We start from the raw sequence: 27435 nt of genomic DNA, 5'->3' as shown, positions 1-27435 counted from the left end.
GATGTTTACCTTTTTAAGAAATCACCAAACTATTTTCCACAGCGGCTACACCATTTTACATTCCCATTATCAGTGCACAGGGGTTCCAATTTCTCCACATCCTCACTAACGTTACTATTTTCTGTTTCCTTATTATGGTCCCTAGAAGGTAGCTGTGAAGTAGTATCTCATTGTGGTTTTGATTTGTATTTCCCTAATACTAATGATATTCAGCATCTTTTGATGTGCTTTTTGACCATTGTATGTCTTCTTGAGAGAAATGTCTATTCAAGCCCTTTGCCCATTTTTTTTGTTTTGTTTTTAGAGACAGGACCTCACTCTGTCACCCAGGCTGGAGTGCAGTGCCTTTGCCCATTTTTAAATGGCAGGTTGTTTGTTTTTTTATTGTAGAATTCTAAGATGTCTTTATCTATTGTGGACATAAGCCCTTATCAGATATAGGGCTTGCAAATATTTTATCATTCTGTTGGTTGTGTTTTCACTCTCTTGATAGGTATCTTTTGAGACACAAAAGTTTTTAATTTTTTTAAGTCTAATTTATCTATTTTTTCTTTTGTTGCTGTGCTTTTGTGTCTTATTTAAGAAACCACTGCCAAATACAAGGTCATGAAGAGTTGTTCCTATGTTTTCTTCCCAGAGTTGTAAAGTTTTACCTCTTATATTTCATTCTTGGTTCCACTTTGAATTAATTCTTATGTATGGTATGAGGTAAGGGTCCACACAACTGTTCTTTTTTAAATCAGCTCAAAGCACTTTCCAATTTCCCTTCTCCTGGAAACAGTCACTCTTTGCCCGGGAATTCCTCCCTGAGTTCATGCAGCTCTAGCTGGGGGTCTACTGTGGCACAATCCCTACTCCTAGAAACACACGATAGCTACATAACTAAAACTGAGCTGGAACAGTGAGCCGTGATCATTCATGCCACTGCACTCCAGCCTGAGAAACAAAGCAACACCCTGTCATTCATTCACACATACAGCCAGAGTTGCCCTTGAAATCAAATGCTGACATTGGGAGAGAGAGTTCTCTCTGCTGTAGTTTCTAGACAAAGAAAATATCAATCTGCACTTCCTGGTAGCCATTTTTCCTGCCACATAGAACAATTCTATAGGAAGGCAACAAACAGCCGAATCAAGAGATGGAGCTAGAGCCCTAGTGACGCTGTGAGAGCTCTCAGATGCAGTCAACCAGACCATCAGAACTCAAAGACCATGAAGTAAAAGCCTAAAGACCTCCTAGATCCAGCCATGCCTGAAGTAAGGATTTGCCTGTTTCTTTTTTTTTTTTTCCCCCTTTTTTTGAGACAGAGTCTTGCTCTGTCACCCAGACTGGAGTGCAGTGATGCCATCTCAGCTCACTGCAACCTCCGCCTCCTGGGTTCAAGCGATTCTCCTGCCTAAACCTCCCAAGTAGCTGTAACTACAGGCATATGCCACCACACCCAGTTAATTTTTATATTTTTAGTAGAGACGGCGTTTTACCATGTCAGCCAGGCTGGTCTCAAACTCCTAACCTCAAGTGATCTGCCTGTCTCGGCCTCCCAAAGTACTGGGATTACAGGCATGAGCCACTGCGCCCAGCCTGGCTCTTTATTTCCCAGTTACAAAAGCCAGTAAATTTTTTATCTTACCTGACTCATTTGAGTTGAGTTTCTGTCATTTGCTACAAGTTAGAGAATTCATATTAAATCCTCCCTTAGGAAAACATCAAGTTCCATACATTTCTTCTTTTACTTTTCCCCCTTCTGAGATATGGTCTCACTCTATCGCCCAGACTGGAATACAGTGGCATGATCACGGCTCACTGTAGCCTCCACCTCCTGGGCTCAAGTAATCCTCCCACTTCCACCTTCCAAGTAGCTGGGACTACAGGTGCAGCCCACCATGCTCAGCTAACTTTTTCTATTTTTTTCTAGAGACAGGATTTCACCCCGCTGCCCAGGCTGGTCTCGAACTCCTAAACTGAAGCCTGCCTCAGCTTCCCAAAGTGTTGGGGTTACAGGCATGAGCCACCATACTCAGCCTCATACTTTTTTTTTTTTTTTGAGACATTGTCACTCTGTTGTCAAGGGTGGAGTACAGTGACGCGATCTCGGCTCACTACAACCTCCCCCTCCTAGGTTCAAGCTATTCTCCTGCCTCATCCTCCCACGTAGCTGGGATTATAGGCATGCTCCACCACACCCGGCTAATTTTTGTATTTTTAGCGGAGACGGGGTTTCACCCTGTTGGCCAGACTGCTCTTGAACCCCTGACCTCAGGTGATTCACCCGCCTCGGCCTCCCAAAGTGCTGGGATGTTGTCACATGCCACGTAGCCTCTGGAAAACTCCATATGTATGAGCTAATGAGAATGGAAAACACAAATAATGTCTTAGTATTATTCTGAACATAGTTGTGGCTTTGTGGATGCCCTGCAAGGCCTTGGGGTCCTCTTGGGGAGATCCAGTCATACTTTGAGAACCATTTCTTTAGGAAAGTATCAGGATACTGTTACCACATTACAAAATGCTCTTCAACCCCCTTCCCTTCTCACAAAGGTCTTTCTACTGATATTGTAATCCCAGCACTTTGGGTGGCCGAGGCGGGTGGATCACCTGAGGTCAGGGGTTCAAGAGCAGCCTGGCCAAGAGGGTGAAACCCCGTCTCCGCTAAAAATACAAAAATTAGCTGGGTGTGGTGGTGGGCACTTGTAATCCCAGCTACTCGGGAGGCTGTGGCAGAGAATTGCTTGAACCCATGAGGCAGAAGTTGCAGTCAGCCGAGATCTCGCCACTGTACTCCAGCCCGGGCGACAGAGCGAGACTTAGTCTCAGTAAAAAAAAAAAGAAAAGAAAAGAAAAGAAAAGGTTTGACAGTGAGATTTCAAGCAACCAGTGCAAATATGGAAACACAATCAGTTACTGAATTCAGTATCAGTAAACTAAAATTTCGCCCATATAATAAAGAGGATACTGTGCTTGACTATGTTGCAGGAATATGGAGGATTATTTCCTTTTATGTACTTTCTACTTCTGTGTTTCCAAAAATATCAGTAGAAAGACCTTTGTGAGAAGGGAAGGGGGTTGAAGAGCATTTTGTAATGTGGTAACAGTATCCTGATACTTTCCTAAAGAAATGGTTCTCAAAGTATGACTGGATCTCCCCAAGAGGACCCCAAGGCCTTGCAGGGCATCCACAAAGCCACAACTATGTTCAGAATAATACTAAGACATTATTTGTGTTTTCCATTCTCATTAGCTCATACATATGGAGTTTTCCAGAGGCTACGTGGCATGTGACAACATAACAGACTGAATGAGGAAGCAAATATCAGAATCTAACCATCTTCTAACTAAGCCAGATGTCAAAAAAATTTGGAAAAATGTCGAATAGTTCCTCTCTTCTCACTAATCTTTTTAATAATTATTTTTCATAAAAAATATTACTCAGGCCAGGCGCAGTGGCTCACGCCTGTAATCCCAGCACTTTGAGGGGCTGACGCAGGCAGATCATGAGATCAGGAGATCGAGACCATCCTGGCTAACACAGTGAAACCCCATCTCTACTAAAGATACAAAAAATTAGCTGGGCGTGGTGGCACAGGCCTGTAGTCCCAGCTACTTGGGTGGCTGAGGCAGAAGAATCGCTTGAACCTGGAAGGCGGAGGTTGCAGTGAGCCGAGATTGAGCCACCGGACTCCAGCCTGGGTGACAGAGCGAGACTCCGTCTCAAGAAGAAAAAAATAAATGTTACCCATCTTAACATGTAGTAAGTTTACTTAATGAATTAATATAAAAATGTCTTGGCCAAACACAGTGGTTCATACCTATAATCCCAACACTTTGAGAGGCTGAGGCAGGAACATAACTTGAGCCCAGGAGTTCGAGACAAGCCTAGGCAACATAACAAGACTCATCTCTACAATAAAAAAAATAAAAATTAGGCCCAGGCGTGTTGGCTCACGCCTGTGATCCCAGCACTCTGGGAGGCCGAGGTAGGCAGATCACCTGAGGTCAGGAGTTCAAGACCAGCTAGGCCAATATGGTGAAACCCCGTCTCTACTAAAAATACAAAAAAATTAGCCAGGTGTGGTGGTGGGCACCTGCAATCCCAGCTACCTGGGAGGCTGAGGCAGGAGAATCACTTGAAGCCAGGAGGCGGAGGTTGCAGTGAGCTGAGATCACACCATTGCACTCCAACCTGGGCAACAAGAACAAAACTCCATCTCAAAAAAAAAAGTAAAAATTAGCTGGATGTGGTGGCACATCCCTGTAGTCCCAACTACTCGGGAGGCTGAGGTGGGAGGATTGCTTGAACCTGAGAAATCAAGGCTGCCATAAGCTGTGGTAACACTACTGCACTCCAGGAGGCCAAGGTAGGCAGATCATAAGTCAGGAGTTTGAGACAAGCCTGGCCAATATGGTGAAACCCTGTCTCAGGCCCCTACAGTGAGCTCTGATCATGCCACTACACTCCAACCTGGGTAACAGAGCAACACCCTGTCTCACAAGGAAATAAAATAAAAATAAATTTAAAATAATTATCACCAATAAAATTCATGAGGCAAAAGAGTTAATTTCAATTAATAATTATCAAACACATCAAAAATATACCTATTATGATGTATGAAAAATGCTCAACATCTCTAGCCATCAAGGAAATGCAAATTAAAACCACAATGACATATTACCTGAAGCCTGTTAGAATGACAATTATCAAAAAGATGAATAATAACAAGTATTGGAGAGGATGTGAAGAAAAGAGAACCTTGGTACGCTGTTGGTGGGAATGTAAAGTAGTACAGTCATTTCAGAAACTAGTATAAAGGTTCCTCAAAAAGCTAAAATTATAATTACCATATGATCTAGCAATCCCACTTCTGGATATATATAAAAAAAAATTAAATCAGTATGTCGAAGAGATATCTGCACTCCTATGTTCAATTCAGCAATATTCACAATAGCCAAGATAGGGAAGCGACCTAAGTGTCCATCAATGAATGAATGGACAAAGTAAATGTTGTGTATATATACACAGTGAAATACTATACACACGGCCGGGCGCAGTGGCTCATGCCTGTAATCCTAGCACTTTGGGAAGCCAAGGTGGGTGGGTTGCTTGAGCTCAGGAGTTCAAGACCAGCCTGGGCAACATGGCAAGACCCCAACTCTACACAAAATACAAAAATTAGCCAGGCGTGGTGGTGCGAGCCTATAGTCCCGGCTACTTGGGAGGCTAAGGTGGGAGGATCAGTTGAGCCTGGGAAGTGGAGGTTGCAGTGAGCCAAGATTGTACCACTGCACTCCAGCCTGGGCAACAGAGCAAGACTCTGTCTCTCTCTGTCTCTCTGTCTCTCTCTCCCTCTCTCTCACACACACACACACACACACAAAGGAAATAAAAAAAGAAATACTTGGCTAGGCATGGTGGCTCGTGCCACTAATCTCAGCACTTTGGGAGACTAAGGCAGGAGAATGACTTGAGCCCAGGAGTTCAAGACCAGAGCTGGCAACACAGCGCAACTCCAACTCTAAAAAAAAAAACAACACGCATTAGCTGTGCATGGTACTGCATGCCTGATTCCCTTGACCTGGGAGATCAAGGCCACAGTGAGCTCTGATCGTGCCACTACACTCTAGCCTGGGTAACAGAGCAACACTCTGTCTCACAAAGAAATAAAATAAAAATAAATTAAAATGACTGTGTGAAATAACTCACAAAAATATAAATAAAAAATAATACACAAATAGATACCATATAAATGTTATCAATACATAATAAGTGTTATAAAATCAGAAATTAGAAACTACCAATCACAAATGTATAGGGAAAAAATTAAGCGCAGTTATATAAGAAAATAATTTACCTTCCAAGAGTTTTTGACATGATGTATTCATCTCTTAATGCCTTAGGATAAACTGACTGATCATCTACAGTCAGATCAAAAAAGACAAAAACTAAGGAAAAAAAGAGTAGAAATGGGTTTCATTAATTTATTTACAAGAGGAGATAACTGATTCTAAAATGTATTAGTCATATGGAATATTAAAATTGTTTTTAATTACATTTAACATGTAACATTAAGGAAATTAGTTCAGTAGGCTAATACATATTATAAAGCCCTTGAGAAATAAATGATAGTCAAATTTTATGCTTCAATGGAACTATAAGCATCACCCTAAAACTAGTGCAAAAAATCCATAACACAACATTATTTACATTCCTTGACCTCAGAATATTTAATCAATTACACCAATATAAAATGCCCATGCAGATTTACAACAGGTCCAGAATCAAAAAGCAATCAATCAGGCCGGGCACGGTGGCTCAAGCCTGTAATCCCAGCACTTTGGGAGGCCGAGACGGGCGGATCACGAGGTCAGGAGATTGAGACCATCCTGGCTAACACGGTGAAACCCCGTCTCTACTAAAAAATACAAAAAACTAGCCAGGCGAGGTGGCGGGCGCCTGTAGTCCCAGCTACTCGGGAGGCTGAGGCAGGAGAATGGCAGGAAGCCGGGAGGCAGAGATTGCAGTGAGCTGAGATCTGGCCACTGCACTCCAGCCTGGGCGACAGAGCGAGACTCCATCTCAAAAAAAAAAAAAAAAAAAAAAGAAATCAATCAGTCTGAGTCTAGAAAAAATGATCTAGGCAAGTAAATATCCCAATGAAAATCAGGCCATAAGTATCACCATACTGGCCGTATTTTTGAAAATCAGTTGAGAGAGTAGATTTTAAGTATTTTCTCTATTTAAAAAAAAAAAAAAAAAAGATGGCGGAGCATGGTGGCTCACACCTGTAATCCCAGCACTTTGGGAGGCCGAGGCAGGCAGATCACAAGGTCAGGAGCTCAAGATCATCCTGGCTAACATGGTGAAACCCCATCCCTACTAAAAATACAAAAAAAAAAAAAAAAATTAGCCGGGCGTGGTGGCAGGCGCCTGTAGTCCCAGCTACTCGGGAGGCTGAGGCAGGAGAATGGTATGAACCCAGGAGGCAGAGCTTGCGGTGAGCCGAGGTCGCACCACTGCACTCCAGCCTGGGCGACAGAGAGAGACTCTGTCTCAAAAAAAAAAAAAAAAAAGAAAGATAAGTAAGTGAGGTAATGCATGTTAGTTAGCTCAAATTAGCCATTCTACAATATATACATATTTCAAAACATGTTGCACATGATAAATATCTATGTATTTTTGAGACACCTTCTCACTCTGTTGCCCGGGCTACAGTGCAGTGGTGCAATCATGACTCACTGTAGCCTCGACCTCCCAGGCTCAAGCAATCCTCCCACCTCAGACTCCCAAGTAGTTGGGACTATAGGAACATACCAGCATGCCCAGCTAATTTTTTTATGTTTGGTAGAGATGGGGTCTCACTATGTTGCCCAAGCTGGTCTTGAATTCCTGGGCTCAAGCAACCTTCCTGTGTTGGCCTCCCAAAGTGCTGAGATTACAGGCATGAGCTACCATGCCAACCTGTAATTTTTATCTATTAAATAAATGTTTAAAGGTTTATTTAATTTTTTAAAAAGAGGAAGAAAAGTGCCCTTTGGGCAGACCAATGAGAAAAAGGTGGTACACAGGTTGTCAAGTAGAGGACAGTCCAAATTTCAGCACCCAGTTGCACCTCTCCTACACACTCATAAACAGCAAAACCCAAAGCAGCTGCCCTGACTATAACTATCACAGAGAAAACAAAATAGTCGGAAACAGGGAAAACTAAGTTAATCATAAAATGTACTTCAGGACGCCCAATATAGACATAGTTCCAAGATACCAGACTGAAGACTGACTGCATGAAAATCCCTTAGGCATGATTTCATTTCATTTGGTTAGACGGGGTCTCACCATGTTGCCCGGGCTGGAGGGCAGTGGCTATTCACAGGCACCATCATAGCTCACTGTAGCCTTAAAATCCTGGGCTCAAGGGATCCTCTAGCCTCACCTTTCTGAGTAGCAGGGACTACAGGCTCATGCCACAGCCCCTAGAGGCATGATTTTTTAAATCCCTACCAGAATCTAGAGAAGAGTACTTGTAGGAACCCTTATTTTCAAAATGTCTTGCACACACATAGACACCCTCCAAGTCATTCGACTCTCAGATAAGTTTGGGAAGCTCTATGGTTTCTTTAACTAAAGAAAAATAGTATTTCTCTTGTCTAATCACCTTGAGCTACTTTTAACTCTATGGTTGTTTTTGTCAGGTACCCTTCTAGATATTACCCTGAAAAACAATTGTTCATTTCAGATTTTATTTCCATAGTTTTAGAAATGGATGCTTTGCCGGGCGCGGTGACTCACGCCTGTAATCTCAGCACTTTGGGAGGCCGAGGTGGGCGGATCACGAGGTCAGGAGATTGAGACTATCCTGGCTAACACGGTGAAACCCCATCTCTACTAAAAATACAAAAAATTAGCCAGGCGTGGTGGCGGGCGCCTGTAGTCCCAGCTACTCGGGAGGCTGAGGCAGGAGAATGGCGTGAATCCAGGAGGCAGAGCTTGCAGTGATCCGAGACCACGCCACTGCACTCCAGCCTGGGCGACAGAGCGAGACTCCGTCTCAAATAAAAAAAAGAACTGGATGCTTATATGATGATGCTAATAAACATCTCCACTTACACAGGATAACCATGTAGTATTTACAAAGGTAGATGCTCTAAAGTGAGCCTCTTACAGAAGCACCCATATCCTAACGCCTGGTATATAAAAGTAACTCAATAAATGTATACAGAAATAAAGGAATGGGGCTAGACGTGGTGGCTCACACCTGTAATCTCAGCACTTTGGGAGGCCAAGGCAGGCAGATTGCTTGAGCTCAGGAGTCTAAGACCAGTCTGGCCAACATAGTGAAACTCCATCTGTACCAAAAATACAAAAAATTAGCCAGGCGTGATGGCATGTGTCTGTGGTCACAGCTACTCAGGAGGCTGAGGTGGGAGGATCACTTGAGCCTGGGAGGCAGAGGTTGCAGTGCCACTGAACTCCAGCCTGAGTGACAGAGTGAGACCATGTCTCAAAAAAGAAAGAAAGAAAAAAATGAATGGAAAAAATGAAGAAAGGAAAGAATGAGGTGAAGAGGAAGGAAAAATGAATTAATGGCCTGAAACAACAATTCATAGATATCTAAGACTGATGTGGTATAAACTGAATCAATCAATGAACTATAACTTATTTTAATCACCATGATAATTCAATTAACAGTATATGGGCCAAGTGGGGCCTCACGCCTGTAATCCCAGCAATTTGGGAGGCTGACGCAGGCAGATCACAAGGTCAGGAGTTCGAGACCAGCCTGGCCAACATAGTGAAACCCCATCTCTACTAAAAATACAAAAAAATTAGCTGGGCGTGGTGGCGGGTGCCTGTAATCCCAGCTACTTGGGAGGCTGAGGCAAGGAGAATCGCTTGAAACTGGGAGGCGGAGGCTGCGGTGAACCGAGATTGCGCCACTGCATTCCAGCCCAGGTGACAGTGCAAGACCCCGTATTAAAAATAAAAAATAAAAAAATAAAAATAAATTTAAAAAAAAACACAGTATATGGCATTACATAAAACCAATTAAACCTTAAAACCTTAAAAATCTGTCTGGATGGAACTTTTTCAAAATTTAACAATGCAACTAGGACGGCAAAGTTGAATCTTGAATGCTAACTTACTCATCTTTTTTTCTGAGACAGAGTTTCACTCCTGTTGCCCAGGCTGGAGTGCAATGGCGCGATCTCGGCTCACCGCAACCTCCGCCTCCTGGGTTCAAGCGATTCTCCTTCCTCAGTCTCCTGAGTAGCTGGGATTACAGGCATATGCCACCATGCCCGGCTTATTTTGTACTTTTAGTAGAGACAGGGTTTCTCCATGTGGGTCAGGCTGGTCTCGAACTCCTGACCTCAGGTGATCCATCCGCCTCGGCCTCCCAAAGTGCTGGGATTACAGGTGTGAGCCACTGCGCCTGGCAACTTACTCATCTTTACTCACTTAAACCATACTCTGTAAGGACAGGACAAATTTTCCTCCTATGAGGGAGTGGAAAAAAAAAAATCCAGTAACCATAAGATAATAATATTACCTTTATTTCTGCTTAGTGAAAGTGCAATTTCAGAATTGTTATTCAAAGGACGGCGTTTTCCTTTCCCTACAAGCTCTGTATTTACAAAGGTTCCATTGCCACTGTGATCTTCTATGTATGCAATGTAAGAGTTTTTAGGACCCACTTCCTAAAACAGAGAACATTTTATTTCAAACTTTGAACAGCAGAGATTTATAGTGGGAAAATACCTAAAAACAATGACTAGATTACCAGCTCTCCTAGATACGTGGGTATTTGTTACCTACCCTGAAAATCCGAAAGTGTTTCTTGCTATATGTCCGGTATTTATCTGTTCTTTTCAGCAGTGGTTCATCAAAGCAATATTCACAGCTTTTGTCCCTCCCAAACCAGTAGTTGTCATTCACACATTCTGTAATACAAAAGCATGCAGCAGACAGCTGTTGAATTTCATATATCAAACGTTTAAAAATTGGTCATAAATGCTAATTGTAGGAAAATAGCCTAAGAAGGCAATCAGAATTATCAGTCTGCTTATCAAGATTTTATAAGATTAAAAATCAGGAGAGAAAAAACAACATTTACAACGAGTTTAACAAATGGCAGTTTATCTATAATCACATGGCCAGGCGCAGTGGCTCACACCTGTAATCTCAGCCCTTTGGGAGGCTAAGGCAGGAGGATCACTTGACCCCAGGAGCTCATGACCAGCCTGGGCAACATAGCGGGCACCCATCTCTACCAAGAATTTAAAAATTAGTCTGGGCAACACGGTGAAACCCTATCTTTACAAAAAATAAAAAATCAGTAGGGTATGGTGGTCTCAGCTACTCAGGAGGCTGAGGCGGGAGGATCGCTTGAGCCCAGGAGGTCGAGGCTGCAGTGAGCTGAGATTGCGCCACTGCACACTAGCCTGGGCGAGAGTGAGACGTTGTTTCAAAAAAAAAACTTGGCCGGGTGTGGTGGCTCACGCCTGTAATCCCAGCACTTCAGGAGGCCATGACGAGTGGATCATGAGGTCAGGAGTTGAAGACCGGCCTGGCTAAGATGGTGAAACCCTGTTTCTACTAAACCCTGTTTCCACTAAAAATACCCAAAGTAGCTAGGCATGGTGGTAGGTGCCAGCTACTCAGGAAGCTGAGGCAGAGAACTGCTTGAACCCGGGAGGTAGAGGTTGCAGTGAGCTGAGATTGCGCCACTGCACTCCAGCCTGGACAACAAAGCGAGACTCCATCTCAAAAAAAAAAAAAAAAAAAAAAATCACCCAGATGTGGTGGTGCATGCCTGTAGTCCAGCTACTCAGGAGGCTGAAGCAGGAGGATCACTTGAGCAAGAGATGCTACAAAGGGCTGTGATCCTGCCACTGCACTCCAGCCTGGGTAACAGAGCAAGACCCTGTCTCAAAAACATAAATAAACAAATATTTAATATATATTATATATTTATTTTATATTTATTATATATTATATATAATTTGTATTTATTATACATACAATATATGTCACATTAAATAGAATTATATATTTATACATAATACAACTTATATATTACATAATATGTTAATTATATATACATATAATATATAATACATAATAAATAATATATAATATTATAATCTATTAATATATGTACTTATACACACACACACATACACATACACATACATATATATATAAAACTGTGAAATAACAAATAGTCATTAAAAGTTCTCGAGTAATTTTTAATGACTTGGAAAATTACTTGCAATACAGTAACTTCCTGCTTATTACCTTCCTGAGGTTTTCCACAACACTTAGCATAAAATCTGCACTCTTCCTTACGGCCTAATAGATGCTCAAGGTCTGGCCCCTGCCACCATTCCAGCCCCACCTCATACCCCTCTCCCCTTGCTCATGACACCCAGCACCACTGGCCTCCTTTCACTGCCCCCAAGAATGCTGGGTTCAATCTGCCTTGAGGTCTTAGCACTTCTTCCCCAACTACACAAATGGCTCATTCCACCTTGCCTTTTGTATAGATACTATTTACACAATACTATCTGCCTTTTGGACTCCACTATCATCTCCCACTCAGCTTTTTCTTTTTTTTTTTTTTTTTTTTTTTTTGGAGATGGAATCCTGCTCTGTCACCCAGGCTAGAGTGCAGTGGCGCGATCTCAGCTCACTGCAACCTCCACCTCCCAGGTTCAAGCGATTCTCCTGCCCTCAGCCTCCCGAGTAGCTGGGACTACAGATGCATGCCACCACGCGCAGCTAATTTTTTGTAATTTTAGTAGAGAAGGGGTTTCACCGTGTTAGCCAGGATGGTCTCGATCTCCTGACCTTGTGATCCGCCTACCTTGGCCTCCCAAAGTGCTGGGATAACAGGCGTGCACCACCGCGCCCAGCCTCCCACTCAGCTTGTTATATAAACCTTACTCACCTGTTATCATAATGTTATCCCGTTTTATTTCTTTTTGAGTATGGGCCATGACTAGAAATTACCTTGCTTACTTGTATATTTTCTCCCCACCTCCCTGCATTAGAACATAACCTCCAGGAGGGCAGCTGGAGACCTCTTGTTTAACAGTACAACTCCAGCACTTAGGATATTGTACATGGCAGGCAATTAAATGTTCACTGCAAGACAGACTAGGGAAAATATTAGCAACTCCTATCAGGAAAAGGAATAACTTCCTTAATAAATGTTAGGTTCCTATAAATCAACGAAAAAGATAAACAGTCCAGTAGAAAAATGGGTAAAGGATATGAAAAGATAATTTACAAAAAACGGAAATACAGCTGGCTCAAACATATGAAAGGTGGCCAAGCTAACCCAATATAAGAAAATTTAGAAATCAAAAACACATTAAGATTTCATGTTTTACCTATTAGATTGGCAAAAATTCAAAAGTTTCATATCACCCTGTGCTGGCAGGAGGTATGAAAAAGTGGGTACTCCCATACATTGCCAGTGGGAATATAATTTATACTCACGTTGTCTATAATTGTCTAGGGAGGACAATTTAGCAAGATCTATCAAAATTACATATGGGCTGGGCGCAATGGCTCAGGCCTGTAATCCCAATACTTTGGGAGGCCAAGGAAGGAGGTTCACTTGAGCCTGAAAGTCAAGGCTGCAGTGAACTGTGACTGCACCACTCACTCCAGGGTGACAGAGTGAGACCCTGTCTCTAGAAAGAAAGAAAAAGAAAATTAACAAATCCAAATTTAGTTACTTAAAAAGATCAGCAAGTTGGTAAACCTCAGACAGACTAAACAAGAAAAAAAGAGACAAGACTCAAATTGCTAAAATCAGAATGAGAAAGGTAATTACTACTGATCTGACAGAAATAAAAATTATTTAAAAAGAATAACTGAACAATTGTGTGACAATATTAGATGACATAGGTGAAATGGACAAACTCCTAGAAAGATACAAACTACCAAAACCAGCACAAGAAGAAATAGAAAATCTGAATATACCCATAAGAAGTGAAAAGATTGAATGATAATCCTAGCACTTTGGGAGGTCAAGGCAGGTGGACTGGCTGACTTCAGGAGATCAAGACCAGCCTAGGCAACATGGCAAAACCCCAGCTCTACTACAAATGAAAAAAAAAAAAAAAAAATTAAGCCAGGCATGGTGGCGCACACCTGTAGTCCCAGCTACTCTGGAGGCTGAGGCACAAGAATCATTTGAACCTGGGAGGCACAGGCTACAGTGAGCCAAGATCGTGCCACTGCACTCCAGCCTGGGTGACAGAGACTCTGTCTCCAAAAAACAAAACAAAACAAAAGACTGAATGAGTAATCAAAATATCCCCTACAAAGAAAATGCAGTCCCAGATAGCCTCACTTTAGCTTGAGCAACATAGGGAGACCCCCATCTCTATCAAAATAAAAAAATTAGCCACGCATGATGGCACATGCCTGTGGTCCCAGCTACTCGGGAGGCTGAGGTAGGAGTTGGGTCTGGGAGGTCAAGGCTGCAGTGAAACGTGATTGTGAGTAACACTCCAGCCTGAGTAACACAGTGAGACCCTGCCTCAGAAAAAAAAAAAAAGAAAAAAGAAACACATGGCTGGCTTCATTTTAAATTCTATCAAATATGTAAAGAACTAATACCAATTATTCTCAAACTTTTCGAAGAAATACAGAAGGGAACACTGTCAACTCATCTATGAAGCCAGCAATACCCTCACACCAAAACCAGACAGAGACATGACAGTAAAACCACAAACCAATATCGTTTACAAATATAGATACAAAAATCCTCAACAAAACAGTAGCAAACTAAATTCAGCAACACATAAAAAATATTACAAATGACCAAATAAGAATTAACCCAGGAAAGCTTGGTTGGTTTAACATCTGAAAACCAATCAATATAATACACAATAACAATAGAATACAGGAAAATAGACACAGAAAAAAATTTTGGCAAAATTCAACCCCCTTTTATAATAAAAAATACTCAGAAAACTAGGAATAGGAGGAAATTCCTTCACCTAAGAAAGAGCTTTTATTTTATTTATTTATTATTATTATTATTATTTTTAATTTGGAGGCAAAGTCTTGCTCTGTGGCATGCAATCATAGCTCACTGCAGTCTCCAACTCCTGGCCTCAAGAACTTCTCCTGCCATAGGTTCCCAAAGCACTGAGATTATAGGGAGAAAGGATCAGAGCACCCAGCCAGAAAGAACTTCTTTTTTTCTTTTTTTTTGAGACAGAGTCTCACTCTGTGGCTCAGGTTGGAGTGCAGTGGTGTGATCTCGGCTCACTGCAAGCTCCGCTTCCCGGGTTCACCCCATTCTCCCACCTCAGCCTCACAAGTAGCTGGGACTACAGGCTCCTGCCACCACGCCCGGCTAGTTTTGTTTTTGTATTTTTAGTAGAGATGGGGTTTCACCGTGTTAGCCAGGATGGTCTTGATCTCCTGACCTCATGATCCGCCCACCTCGGCCTCCCAAAGTGCTTGGATTACAGGCGCGAGCCACAGCCCCCGGCCCAGAAAGAACTTTTATGAAACATCCACAGCTTAGTCTTCAGATATCAAAGAGGAGAGAGAAGAGAGGAGGAGAAGAGAGGAAAGAGGAAAGAAAAGGAAAGAAACGAGGAAAGGAAAGGAAAGGGGAAAGAGAAAAGGAACGGAACGGAACGAAACAGAACAGAACGGAAAGGAAAGGAAAGGGAAAGGAAAGAAAGAAAGGAAAGGAAAGAAAGAAAGGAAAGGAAAGAGGAAAGAAAAGAGGAAAGGAAAGGGGAAAGGAAAGGGGAAAGGGGAAAGGGGAAAGGGGAAAGGGGAAAGGGGAAAGGGGAAAGGGGAAAGGGGAAAGGGGAAAGGGGAAAGGGGAAAGGGGAAAGGGGAAAGGGGAAAGGGGAAAGGGGAAAGGGGAAAGGGGAAAGGGGAAAGGGGAAAGGGGAAAGGGGAAAGGAAAGGAAAGGAAAAAAGAAAGGGGAAAGGGGAAGGGAAAAGGGAAAGACCCACAGCTAACATCATACTTAGTGACAAAAGACTGAAAACTGGCCGGGGATGGTGCCTCACACCTCTTATCCCAGCACTTTGGGAGGCTGAGGCAGGAGGATCAGTTGACACCAGGAGTTCGAGGTCAGATTGGGTAACATGGCGAGACTCTGTCTCTACAAAAAATGAAAATAAAAAAGTAGGCCAGCCACAGTGGCTCACGCCTGTAATCCCAGCACTTTGGGAGGCTGAAGCAGGTGGATCACCTGAGGGCAGGAGTTCGAGACCAGCCTGGCCAACATGGTGAAACCCCATCTCTACTCAGAATACAAAAATTAGCCAGGCATGGTGGCATAAGCATGTAATCCCACCTACTTGGGAGGCTGAGGCAGGAGAATCGCTTGAAACTGGGAGGAGGAGGTTGCAGTGAGCCGAGATCACACCATGGCACTGCAGCCTGGTGACAGAGCGAGGCTCTGTCTCGATAGATAAATAAATAAATAAAACTCAAAATGAATAAAGGACCTTAATTAAACATGAGAGCTAAAACTAGGCCAGGTACTGTGGCTCATGCCTGTAATCCCAACACTTTGGGAAGCTGAGATGGATGGATCGCCTAAGCTCAGGAGTTTGAGACCAGACTGTGCAACATGATGAAACCCCATCTCCACCAAGAATACAAAAAGTTAGCTGGGAGTGGTGGTGCACATCTGTGGTCCCAGCTATCCAGGAGGCTGAAGTGGGAGAACTGCTTGAGCCTGGGAGGCAGAGGCTGAAGTGAGCCGAGATTGCGCCACTGCACTCCAGCCTAGAATACAGCGAGACCCTGTCTCAAAAAAAATAAATAAACAAACAAACAAAAAGGAATTAAAACTATAAAATTTTAGAAGAAAACATAGGTATAAATAATTAACAAATAATAATAATAAATAGCCTTGGCCAGACGTGGTGGCTCGCGCCTATAATCCTACCACTTTGGGAGGCCAAGACGAGCAGATCACCTGAGGTCAGGAGTTTGAAACCAGCCTAGCCAACATGGTGAAACCCCGTCCCTACTAAAAAAATACAGAACTTAGCCGGGCATGGTGGTGGGCACCTGTAATGTCATCTACTCAGGGGGCTGAGGCAGGAGAATCGCTTGAACCCAGGAGGCAGAGGTTGCAGTGAGCCAAGATCGCACCACTGTACTCCAGCCTGGGTGACAGAGTGAGACTCCATCTCAAATAATAATAATAATAATAATAATAATAATAAACAGCCTCTATGTATTCAGCATCTACTTTATGCTGGTCATCCAATCAGGCTCTTTGTTTACTCGTCTTTTTTTGTTTTTCCTTTTTGTGGAGAATGGGGTCTCACTATATTGCCCAGCAGGTCTCAAACTCCTGGGTTCAAGCTATCCTCCCACTTCTGCCTCCCTAAGAGCTGGGATTACAGTTGTGAGCCACTGCGCCCAGCCTATTTGTTTTCTCACTTTTAAAGGTGATGTATCCCATTTAGCCCTTTCTCACCATTTCTGTTTCCCACTCATCTAAACCTATAGGCCTATCTGAAAAATATATTGTATTTTATTTATTTCTTTATTTTTTGGAGACAGAATCTCGCTCTGTCACCCAGGCTGGAGTGCAGTGGCACAATCTCAGCTCACTACAACCTCCACCTCCCAAGTTCAAGCAATTCTCCTGTCTCAGACTCCTGAGTAGGTGGGATTACAGGTGCCTGCCACCATGCCTGGCTAATTGTTTTTTTCTTTCTTTTTTTTGAGACAGAGTTTCGCTCTTGCTGCCCAGGCTGGAGTGCAGTGGTGCGATCTCAGCTCACCACAACCTCTGCCTCCCGGGTTCAAGCAATTCTCCTACCTCAGCCCCCTGAGTAGCTGGGATTACAGGAGCCCGCCACCATGCCCGGCTAATTTTGTATTTTTAGTAGAGACGGGGTTTCTCCATGTTAGTTAGGCTGGTCTCAAACTCCCCATCGCAGGTGATTCGCCCGTCTCGGCCTCCCAAAGTGCTGGGATTGTAGGCGTGAGCCAACACGCCTGGCCTAATTTTTGTATTTTTAATAGAGACAGGGTTTCCCCATGTTGGCCAGGCTAGTCTTGAACTCCTGACCCCAAGTGATCCCGCCCACCTTGGTCTCTCAACGTGCTGGGATTACAGTCATGAGCCACCATGCCTGGCCTGAAAAAATATATTTTAAATGGGTAAAAAATAGCTTCGAGTGTCTACTTATAAATTTAAAGTTGTATATGTAGAATGCAGGTGTATTGTTTCTCCATTTTTTACAGTTTTTTCAAGACATCAAAGTTAGACATGAAATAAAACAAGGATGGTGAGTGACAAAACACAAAATGATATACCAGTCCTTCATTTCTTTATATTAATATATTCTACCCTATTAATGCCAAGTTCAAATGTGTTTAGTAAAGAGGTCATTGTAATGTAAGAGAAAAGAAAAAAAAAAACACTATTTTTTTTTACTGGAGTGCAGTGGCACAATCCTGGCTCATTGCAACCTCTGCCTCCCAGGTTCAAGCAATTCTCATGTCTTATCCTCCTGAGTAGCTGGGATTGCAGGCATGCACCACCACACCTGGCTAATTTTTGTATTTTCAGTAGAGACAGGGTTTTGCCATGTTGCCCAAGCTGGTTTTGAACTCCTGGCCTCAAGTGATCCTCCTGCCTTGGCCTCCCAAAGTAGTGGGATTACAGGCATAAGCCACCACGCCTGGCAATTTTAAAATACACACATGTGTATTTTAAACATACGCATAGCGAAACTTACTATTGGAACCAGGAGGTGTCAGAAAGGGTCAACATATTTAAATCACAAGGTTGACTATTTTGAGACAAAAACAAATAACAAGTAGTCAACAAATAGCCATCTCTATTCTGAACAGCTCTGATTCTCTGAAGCTGTGGCAAACCACAGCAGAGGTTAACTGGTGAAGCTTTTGTGATTAGGGGATAATGTTTGCAAGTTTGCATGAATCTGCATTTTTCTAGGAAGAGGGTCCAAAGCTACCTTCAGATCCTTGGATGGACAGCACATTGTAAATATCCAATTAATATTTGTTGAAAGAATAAATGAACGGAATCCACAGCTGGTAACAGCCAATGCAACACCCAACACTGCCTCTTTGGTTTTACCTTTTATCACCTTCAAACTCCAGAATCATTCTAAGGTGGCTCAAGCACTCTGCTGCAACTAACTAAGGCAGGAAAATAGGGTCTGAAGGCAGGGAATCTAAGGCCGATTCACACAAACTTCCTGGAGCAGCCAGGCATGGTGGCTCATGCCTGTAATCCCAGCACTTTGGGAGGCCGAGGCAGGCAGATCACTTGAGGTCAGAAGTTCAAGATCAGCCTGGCCAACATGGTGAAACCCCATCTCTACTAAAAATACAAAAATTAGCCAAGTGCCGTGGTATGCATTTGTAATCCCAACTACTCAGGAAGCTGAGATAGGAGAATCGTTTGAACCCAGGAGTCAGAGGTTGCAGTGAGCCTAGCCGAGATTTCTCAAAAAAAAAAAAAAAAGAATTTGCACTCTGGCCTATGATTTGTCCATTCTAGGACCTTCATTTGCATAAGGCGCCAATCCCCACCAGTCTTGGAATGGTCGAGGTCCAGTTCACTGTGGCCTCTAATGGGCTGTGAGCCAGCCCTTCATCTACATAGGAGGTAACCAATGGGAGACCTCTAGAGGGTACTTGAACCCCAGAAGACTTTGCTACCAGGGCTCTGCAGCCACTTGCTCAGGCCTGCTCCTATCCTGCGACATGTACTTTAGCTTCTATTGCCTTCCACTTCAATAAATCTATGCTTTCATTGCTTGTTCATGCATGATGTTCAATTATTTGTTCAACGTGCCAAAAACCTGGACAACTCACAATCAGAACCTTCCACCCGGTAACACAACAACTTTCTGTAACTGTTTTTCTGAACAAAACATGATACTATATAACAAAGGGTCTTACCAAGATTGGCAAATCCATCCTGAAGGGCCCATAATCGAGCCCAGGGGGCAGGGGCAGGCTCCTCAGGTTCTTGGTCCTCAGGTTCTTGGTCCTCAGGAATAGAATAGAGTTCCTGAGTGGACACTGTCTCTAAGGAGCTCAGTGTCCCAGAGCTGGAGTGAGAGGACTGGCTGGAGTTTGGCATTGTGCTGGTAGAGGAGCTGGATATGCCCTGGGACTGTGAGGAGGAACCCTGGGACTGGGTAACGCTGCCATGAGGCTGTGAACAGGTACTGCTGCCATGGGACTGCTGAGCCTCAACATCCGACTCCCGAGACATCACGACCTCAAAAAGAAAGTGTCCAACAACAAAGGTGAGTTTCGAGGCACAAGACTTTAAAAAGTAAACAATGGGCCTATTACAACAGCAACGGGAAAGAAAAGAAAAGAAAAGAAAAGAAAAGAAAAGAAAAGAAAAGAACCCAGGGCTAACATGCTCTCCAAAAATTAAAAGTCCTAACAGCCCAGACCTACAGTTCTGGGCTGAGCTTTTCACCAGATCATTGTCACCGGATCAGTTTTTTGTCTGACAGCCATAAACTACAAGGAAAAAACAAATTATCTGAAGATTATGAATAAGTAAAAAGCAATAAAATTGAGCTGGGGGGGCTCATAAAAGCTCACATTTGTCCAATTATTTTAAATTAAGACTGAAACCAAAAATGTATTGATACAATCAATACTACATTTAAATTTCACGTATAGTGGGGGCCAGGCATGGGGCCTTACACCTGTAATCCCACCACATTGGGAGGCCAAGACGGGCAGATCATGAGGTCAGGAGTTCAAGACCAGCCTGGCCAACATAGTGAAATTCCATCTCTACTAAAAATACAAAAAATTAGCCGGGCGTGGTGGCAGGCACCTGTAGTTCCAGCTAATCAGGAGGCTGAAGCAGGAGAATTGCTTGAGCCCAGCAGGTGGAGGTTGCAGTAAGCTGAGGTCACGCCACTGCACCCCAGCCTGGGTGACAGGAGTGAAACCCTGTCTCAAAAAAATAAATTAATGAAATAAATAAAATTTAAAAATAAAATAGGTCAGGTGCAGTGACTCACAACTGTAAACAATACTTTGGGTGGCGAAGGTAGAAGGATTGCTTGAGGGCAGGTGTTTGAGACCCCACCTCTACGAAAAATAATAATAATCTTTGTGTTAGATAATTTAGCCCAACTGCAGCCTGATATAAGTGTTCTGAGCATGTTTAAAGGAGGCTAGGCTAAACTATGATGTTTGGTATGTTAGGTATATTGAATGTATTTTCAATTTAACAATATTTTCAACTTAGAATGGGTTTATTTAGACATAACGCCATTGAAAGTTGAGGAGCATCTGTGTATTTTGAAAAGAGAAAGAAGACAAAGGATCAGGTGGCTTGGAATAGAAGTCAAAAAGAAATTGTACAATAACCTGCTGCATTATTCCAAAGGGTCCATTTACATAAAATGTCACTGGTACCCCTTTTCCTCTGGGCTTGCTCCTAAAGGGAAACACACCTGTTCATTCAATCTAGATTCCCTGACACCTAAGGACCCAGTGACCTGATGAGGCAGAACACAAAGGAAGACAGCTCTAAATAACTCCACCTATCCCTTTGTGATGCTAAGTAACTATAGGGCTTATCTTTTCAGCATCCTAAATGGCCTTCCAGCCTTGATGGAATCTTGCAGGAAATATCTTTTATAAACTGGAGACCATAACAGAGGCTCCCACCCTTGTCTTAGAATTAACCTAATAGACAGACTCTCATAACAGGCTGGGTGCAGTGGCTCATGCCTGTAATCCCAGCACTTTGGGAGGGCCAAGGCAAGAGGACCACTTGAGGTCATGTGTTCAATACCAGCCTGGCCAACATAGTGGGACTCCCCTGTACAAAAAGTAAGAAAATTAGACATGGTGGCATGCAGCTGTGGCCTCAGCTACTCGGGAAGGTGAGGTGGGAGGAATACTTGAGCCCAGGAGTTGAAGGCTGCAGTGAGCTACGATTATACCACTTATACACCAGTCTGGGTGGCAGAGTGAGACCCTATCTCCAAAGAACAGAAAACAAAACAAGACTCTGATAATAGAACCACCAGTAAAACCAAAGTAACGTCCACTGCTGACCTAATCGGATTAACAAAAAAAAAAGCGGGGGGCGGGGGGAGGAGGACATTCTCTTCCTCCCCATACTCAGGCTACTACTCCAGGAGAACACAGGAAACAACACTATCATAGTCCCCACCATCACAGGGGGATAAGATCCAAGACCCCCCAAATGGATGCCTGAAACCTCACATAGTACAGAACCCTATATAAACTATGCACGACTTTCTTTTTCCTTCTTCACAATTTCACAAATAGAAGATTTGTTCTTACCACAGATGTTACCAGCCTCAGCATACAAATTTTTTTGTCCTTATTAAATTGAGATCTTTCACCTTTTCAGTTAAAGGAAACACTTTACAGCTTCTCTTTGCAATATCCAAATTGTCAGCATCTTTTGCTTTGGGGGCATTATTAAATATAAGGGTGACTTGAACACAAGCACTGCAAAACCACATAATGTAAGACTTATGAATTGATTATTTCTTTTTTTTTTTTTTTTTTTTTTGAGACGGAGTCTCACGCTGTTGCCCAGGCTGGAGTGCAGTGGCGCGATCTCGGCTCACTGCAAGCTCCGCCTCCTGGGTTCACGCCATTCTCCTGCCTCAGCCTCCTGAGTAGCTAGGACTACAGGCGCCCGCCACCGCGCCCGGCTAATTTTTTGTATTTTTAGTAGAGACGGGGTTTCACTGTGGTCTCGATCTCCTGACCTTGTGATCCGCCCGCCTCGGCCTCCCAAAGTGCTGGGATTACAGGCTTGAGCCACCGCGCCCGGCCTTATTTCTTTTTTTTTAAACAGAGTCTCACTCAGTCACCTAGGTTGGAGTGCAGTGGCACAATCTCGGCTCACTGCAACCTCCACCTCCTGGGTTCAAGCAATTCTCCTGCCTCAGCCTTCCAAGTAGCTGGGATTACAGGCACGCACCACCATGCCTGGCTAATTTGTGTATTTTTTTAGTAGAGACAGGATTTTCACCGTATTGGCCAGCCTGATCTCAAACTCCTGACCTCAAGTGATCCTCAGGCCCACCTCGGCCTCCCAAAGTGCTAGGATTACAGGCATGAGCTACCATGTCCAGCCATGAATTGATTATTTCTTATGAATTTTCCACTTAGTTTCAGATCACAGCTGACCATTGGTAACTGAAATTACTACCGCTGATAAGTAGGGACTACGATACCCACATTGATTGTATTTACACAGCTTTCAAGATACAAATGTTCTGCCAGGTGTGGTGGGTCTAGTCTGTAATCCCAGCACTTTGGGAGGCTGACGCAGGCAGATTCCTCGAGCCCAGGAATTCGAGACCAGCCTGGACACCATGGTGAAATCCAATATCTACAGAAAATACAAAAAATTAGCAGGGCATGGTGGTGTGCACCTGCAGTCCCAGCTACTTGGGAGGCTGAGGTGGGAGGATCACTTGAGCCCAGGAGGCTGAAGCTGCAGTGAGCCGTGATTGAGCCTACACTCCAGCCTAGGTGACAGAGACCCTATCACCAGGAAAAAAAAAAAAAAAAAGGATACAAAGGTTCTGATGAGTTTTCTTTAAAACATACCAGGAAGGCAATGCCAAAACTGAGTATGCCACTCCAGGGACTGCTGGTCTAATACTACCTCAGCCAGGCTGAGTCTTCCCCACAGCTTTTTGAGCAAGACAGGACAACTGGAGAAAATGTGTCAACAAGTTGCTATGAGAGATTAGAGGCAAGCAGATCTGGAGTCAGACACTTGAGTGAAACTGTGCATGACTTTAGGTAGATCACAACTTCGCTAAGCCTGTTTTCTCATCAAAAATAAGTAGACAGACCATAAGGATTAAGTGAAGTGATGTATGTAATACTCCCCCCACCCACCCAAGCTCTCTGGGAGCCATTGTTATTGGAAAGTCATGCAGAGAAGTGAGTGAAAGACCAAAGTGAAGGCAGCAAAACTCCAGGACTATAAACAGAAGTCCAGTCCCCAAACCTATAAAACCACTAGAAGAAAACACTGGGGAAATGCTCCAGGACACTCATCTTGGGCACAGGTTTTTTGCATAAGACCTCAAAAGCACAGGCAACTAAAGCAAAAACAGACAACTGGGATGTCATCAAGCTAAAAAAGCTTCTGCACAGCAAAGGAAACAATCAACAAAGTGAAGAGACAACCCACAGAATGGGAAAAAACATTTCCAAACTAGCCTTCTGACAAGGGATGAATAATCAGAATATATAAGGAGATGAAACTCAACTGCAAAAGACAAATAATCCAATTTAAGAAATGGGCAGCCAGGCGCGGTGGCTCACGCCTGTAATCCCAGCACTTTGGGAGGCCGAGGCGGGTGGATCACAAGGTCAGGAGATCGAGACCACGGTGAAACCCCGTCTCTACTAAAAATACAAAAAATTAGCCGGGCGCGGTTGTGGGCGCCTGTAGTCCCAGCTACTCGGGAGGCTGAGGCAGGAGAATGGCGTGAACCCGGGAGGCGGAGCTTGCAGTGAGCCGAGATCGCGCCACTGCACTCCAGCCTGGGCGACAGAGCGAGACTCCGTCTCAAAAAAAAAAAAAAAGAAATGGGCAGGCCAGGCACAGTGCCTCACATCTGTAATCCCAGCACTTTGGGAGGCCAAGGCAGGGTGGATCATCTGAGGTCAGGACTTCAAGACCAGCCTGGCCAACATGGCGAAACCACATCTCTACTAAAAATACAAAAAATTAGCTGGGCGTGGTGGCTCGTGCCTGTAGTCCCAGCTACTTTGGAGGCTGAGACATGAGAATCACTTGAATCCAGGAAACGGAGACGGAGATTGCAGTGAGCCGAGATCGCGCCACTGCACTCCAGGCTAGGTGACAGAGTGAGACTCTGTCTCAAAAAAAAGAAATGGGCAAAAGATCCGAACAGACATTTCTCAAAAGAAGACATACAAATGGCCAACGGGTATATAAAAAAATGCTCAACATCACTGATCATTGGAGAAATAACAAATCAAAACTACAGTGAGGCCTGGGCACAGTATCTCATGCCTGTAATCCCAGAACTTTGGGAGGCGGAGGCGGGCAGATCACTTGAGGTCAGGAGTTTGAGACCAGCCTGGCCAACATGGTGAAACCCTGTCTCCACTAAAAATATGAAAATTAGCTGGGCATGGTGGCAGGTGTCTATAATCCCAGCTACTTGGGAGGCTGAGGCAGGAGAATCGCTTGAACCTGGGAGGCAGAGAATGCAGTGAGTCAAAATCGCACCACTGCATTCCAGCCTAGGCGACAGAGTAAGACTCTGTCTCAAACAAACAAACAAACAAACAAACCTACAATGAGATACCATCTCACCCCAGTTAAAATGGTTTGAATAAAAGACAGGCAATAACAGATGCTGGGAAGAATGTGGAGAAAGGGGAACTGTACAGAGTGCTCTTGACATAAGTAATTTTATCTTAGAAAAAGGCTCTTGTGGCCGGGCGCGGTGGCTCAAGCCTGTAATCCCAGCACTTTGGGAGGCCGAGGCGGGTGGATCACGAGGTCAGGAGATCGAGACTATCCTGGCTAACACGGTGAAACCCCGTCTCTACTAAAAATACAAAAAACTAGCCGGGCGTGGTGGCGGGCGCCTGTAGTCTCAGCTACTCGGGAGGCTGAGGCGGGAGAATGGCGTGAACCCGGGAGGCGGAACTTGCAGTGAGCCGAGATCACGCCACTGCACTCCAGCCTGGGAGACACAGCGAGACTCCGTCTCAAAAAAAAAAAAAAAAAAAAAAAAAAAAAAGGCTCTTGTATTTTAAAAGGCATTATGCCAATAGGGACCAGATGTTTGTCTAATTAATAAAGACTGTACTGGCCAGGCACAGTGGTTCACGCCTGTAATCCCAGCACTTTGGGAGGCCAAGGCAGACGGATCACAAAGTCAGGAGATCAAGACCATCCTGGCCATCATGGTGAAACCCCGACTCTACTAAAAATACAAAACTTAGCTGGGCGTGGTGTCACGTGCCTGTAATCCCAGCTACTTGGGAGGCTGAGGCAGGAGAATCGCTTGAACCAGGGAGTCTGAAGTTGCAGTGATCCGAGATCACGCCACTGCACTCTAGCCTGCGAGAGACAAAGCGAGACTCTGTCTCAAAAAAAAAAACAAAAAAAGACGGTACTAAACCAGATAAGGACATAAACATGTACACGCTTTTGTTATTAGTCCTTACCAGAAAATTTTGTGGTCATAAGACCAGGACTTTATTAGGTCAGAATGGCTGTCCTAACAGACACCATCTTGCTGTCACTCACGATTAACACCCAGCATCTGCCACCAAAGGCTCATCCACATCAAAAACTCTTCCTTACAAGACACTGACACCCCAGATCAAGCCAAAACACTCTCTTTGTCCACATTGCTCTCCTTGGACTGGTTTGATAACCGCTTTCCCTATCCCCTTTTCTCTGAATGTTAAATGTTACTTTAATGTAAGATTTTTAACCTATAACATTTATATATTAAATAACTATACTATTGTGTATAATTTACAATGCTGACTGACTTGTGGAATGGCTTCAGCCTGTGTGCCCATGGTTCTGACTACCAAGTAAACAGGTAGTACTACAGAAAATTGCTTCCTTGGGAACTCCATGTAGCTCGTGGCTTTTACAATTAAAATAAAACATCAGTAAGTCTGATCTTGTGGAAAAACACAAATGTTCACGGACCTAGTTATGTCTGACCTTGCCCTGTTCACATACACCATTGGTGGGAATGCAAATTAGTATAGCCACTAATCACAAAAGTATTGTGATTCCTCAAAAAACTGAAATTAGGCTGGGTGCAGTGGCTCACACCTGTAATCCCAGCACTTTGGGAGGCCAAGGCGGGTGGATCACCTGAGGTCAGGAGTTCAAGACCAGCCTGGCCAACATGGTAAAACCCCATCTCTACTAAAAATACTAGCCGGGCATGGTGGCGGGCACCTATAATCCTAGATACTTTGGAGGCTGAGGCAGGAGAACCGCTTGAACCCAGGAGGCAGAAGTTGCAGTGAGCCCAGATCGCGCCACTGCACTCCAGCCTGGCAACAGAGAGAGACTCCGTCTCAAAAAAAAAAAAAAAAAGGTACATATGTGGTACTCATACATGTATACTTTATATCAAAAATAAATAATTTTTTTAAAAAAGTCCAGAAGGCTTTCAAGTGAAACACAATCTTTTTTTTCAAGTAGAAAACCTAAGTCCGAAGGAGGACTGATTCCCTCCTACCCACTCCTGGCCACCCTATCCCATACACTTACTTAGGGACTTACTTAGGGACACGCAGAACATCCTCCTACACAGCTCAGTGCGTTTCCAGTTCCTGCAGCGCCCAGTAGCTAAGACTGGCCTCTCTATAAGTATTTTAGAGATTGAATCTAAAGAATGGCAATGATTACTAACATCTATAGAACTTTTTACAAAGTAACTTCGCTCTGATATTGAAGAACACAACTCTGTTCCTTCTTATCCTGTCCGTTCAGGCCTGTTTCAGCTTGTAAGTAATACGGGAAGTGAACTTCACCTCGAGGATGATCTACTAAAAAGGAAGAGAGTCGCCCACACACTCCCCCTTCAGTACAAAAATACAGACAAAGCGAAGCTCAGGAGACTCCGCTCGCACGAAACGCTGAAGATGGGATTCGAACCACCAAACACCCAACAGAAGTTCCCAATATGACTCACCGCGTGAGCCCACCTGGAGCCGCACACTCTCCACAGCCTCAGCCTGCAGTGGCGCTAAACCTGCAGATACAAACTCCACCCTCAGCCAATCAAAACCCTCTCCCCTGCCGCCGGACCAATGAGGAGCAGCAGATGTGGCCGTCAGGCATCGCCTCAATGCTTCCTGGGAGTTGTAGTTTAGAAGGCAGAGCGGA

The 27435-nt window shown here is 43.9% G+C and overlaps 1 protein-coding gene across 17 annotated transcripts in view; it reads right to left on the bottom strand.

Moving 5' to 3' along the window:
- CHEK2 (checkpoint kinase 2) overlaps positions 1–27428 on the bottom strand; it is a 54706-nt gene extending 27278 nt beyond the window's left edge. For 10 of the 17 annotated variants that reach the window (XR_003719925.2, XR_013399421.1, XR_013399422.1 and 7 more), the window contains exons 1-5: positions 27242–27427; positions 19446–19770; positions 10307–10431; positions 10041–10188; positions 5847–5937 (exon numbers count right to left, since the gene is read on the bottom strand). Coding sequence is in view for 13 of the 17 variants with exons in the window: in XM_077950251.1 (XP_077806377.1) it covers positions 5847–5937; positions 10041–10188; positions 10307–10431; positions 19446–19764 (683 nt within the window). In the remaining 4 variants the exon portion in view is untranslated. The other 7 variants (XM_077950249.1, XM_077950250.1, XM_077950247.1 and 4 more) reach the window with 7 other exon arrangements.
- Between the last annotated feature and the right edge of the window lie 7 nt (positions 27429–27435).

This window comes from Macaca mulatta, chromosome 10 (assembly GCF_049350105.2).
Source record: "Macaca mulatta isolate MMU2019108-1 chromosome 10, T2T-MMU8v2.0, whole genome shotgun sequence".
Lineage (NCBI taxonomy): Eukaryota > Metazoa > Chordata > Mammalia > Primates > Cercopithecidae > Macaca > Macaca mulatta.
Note: the sequence above shows the minus strand (reverse complement) of the source record. Positions and strands in the feature narration are given on the sequence as shown.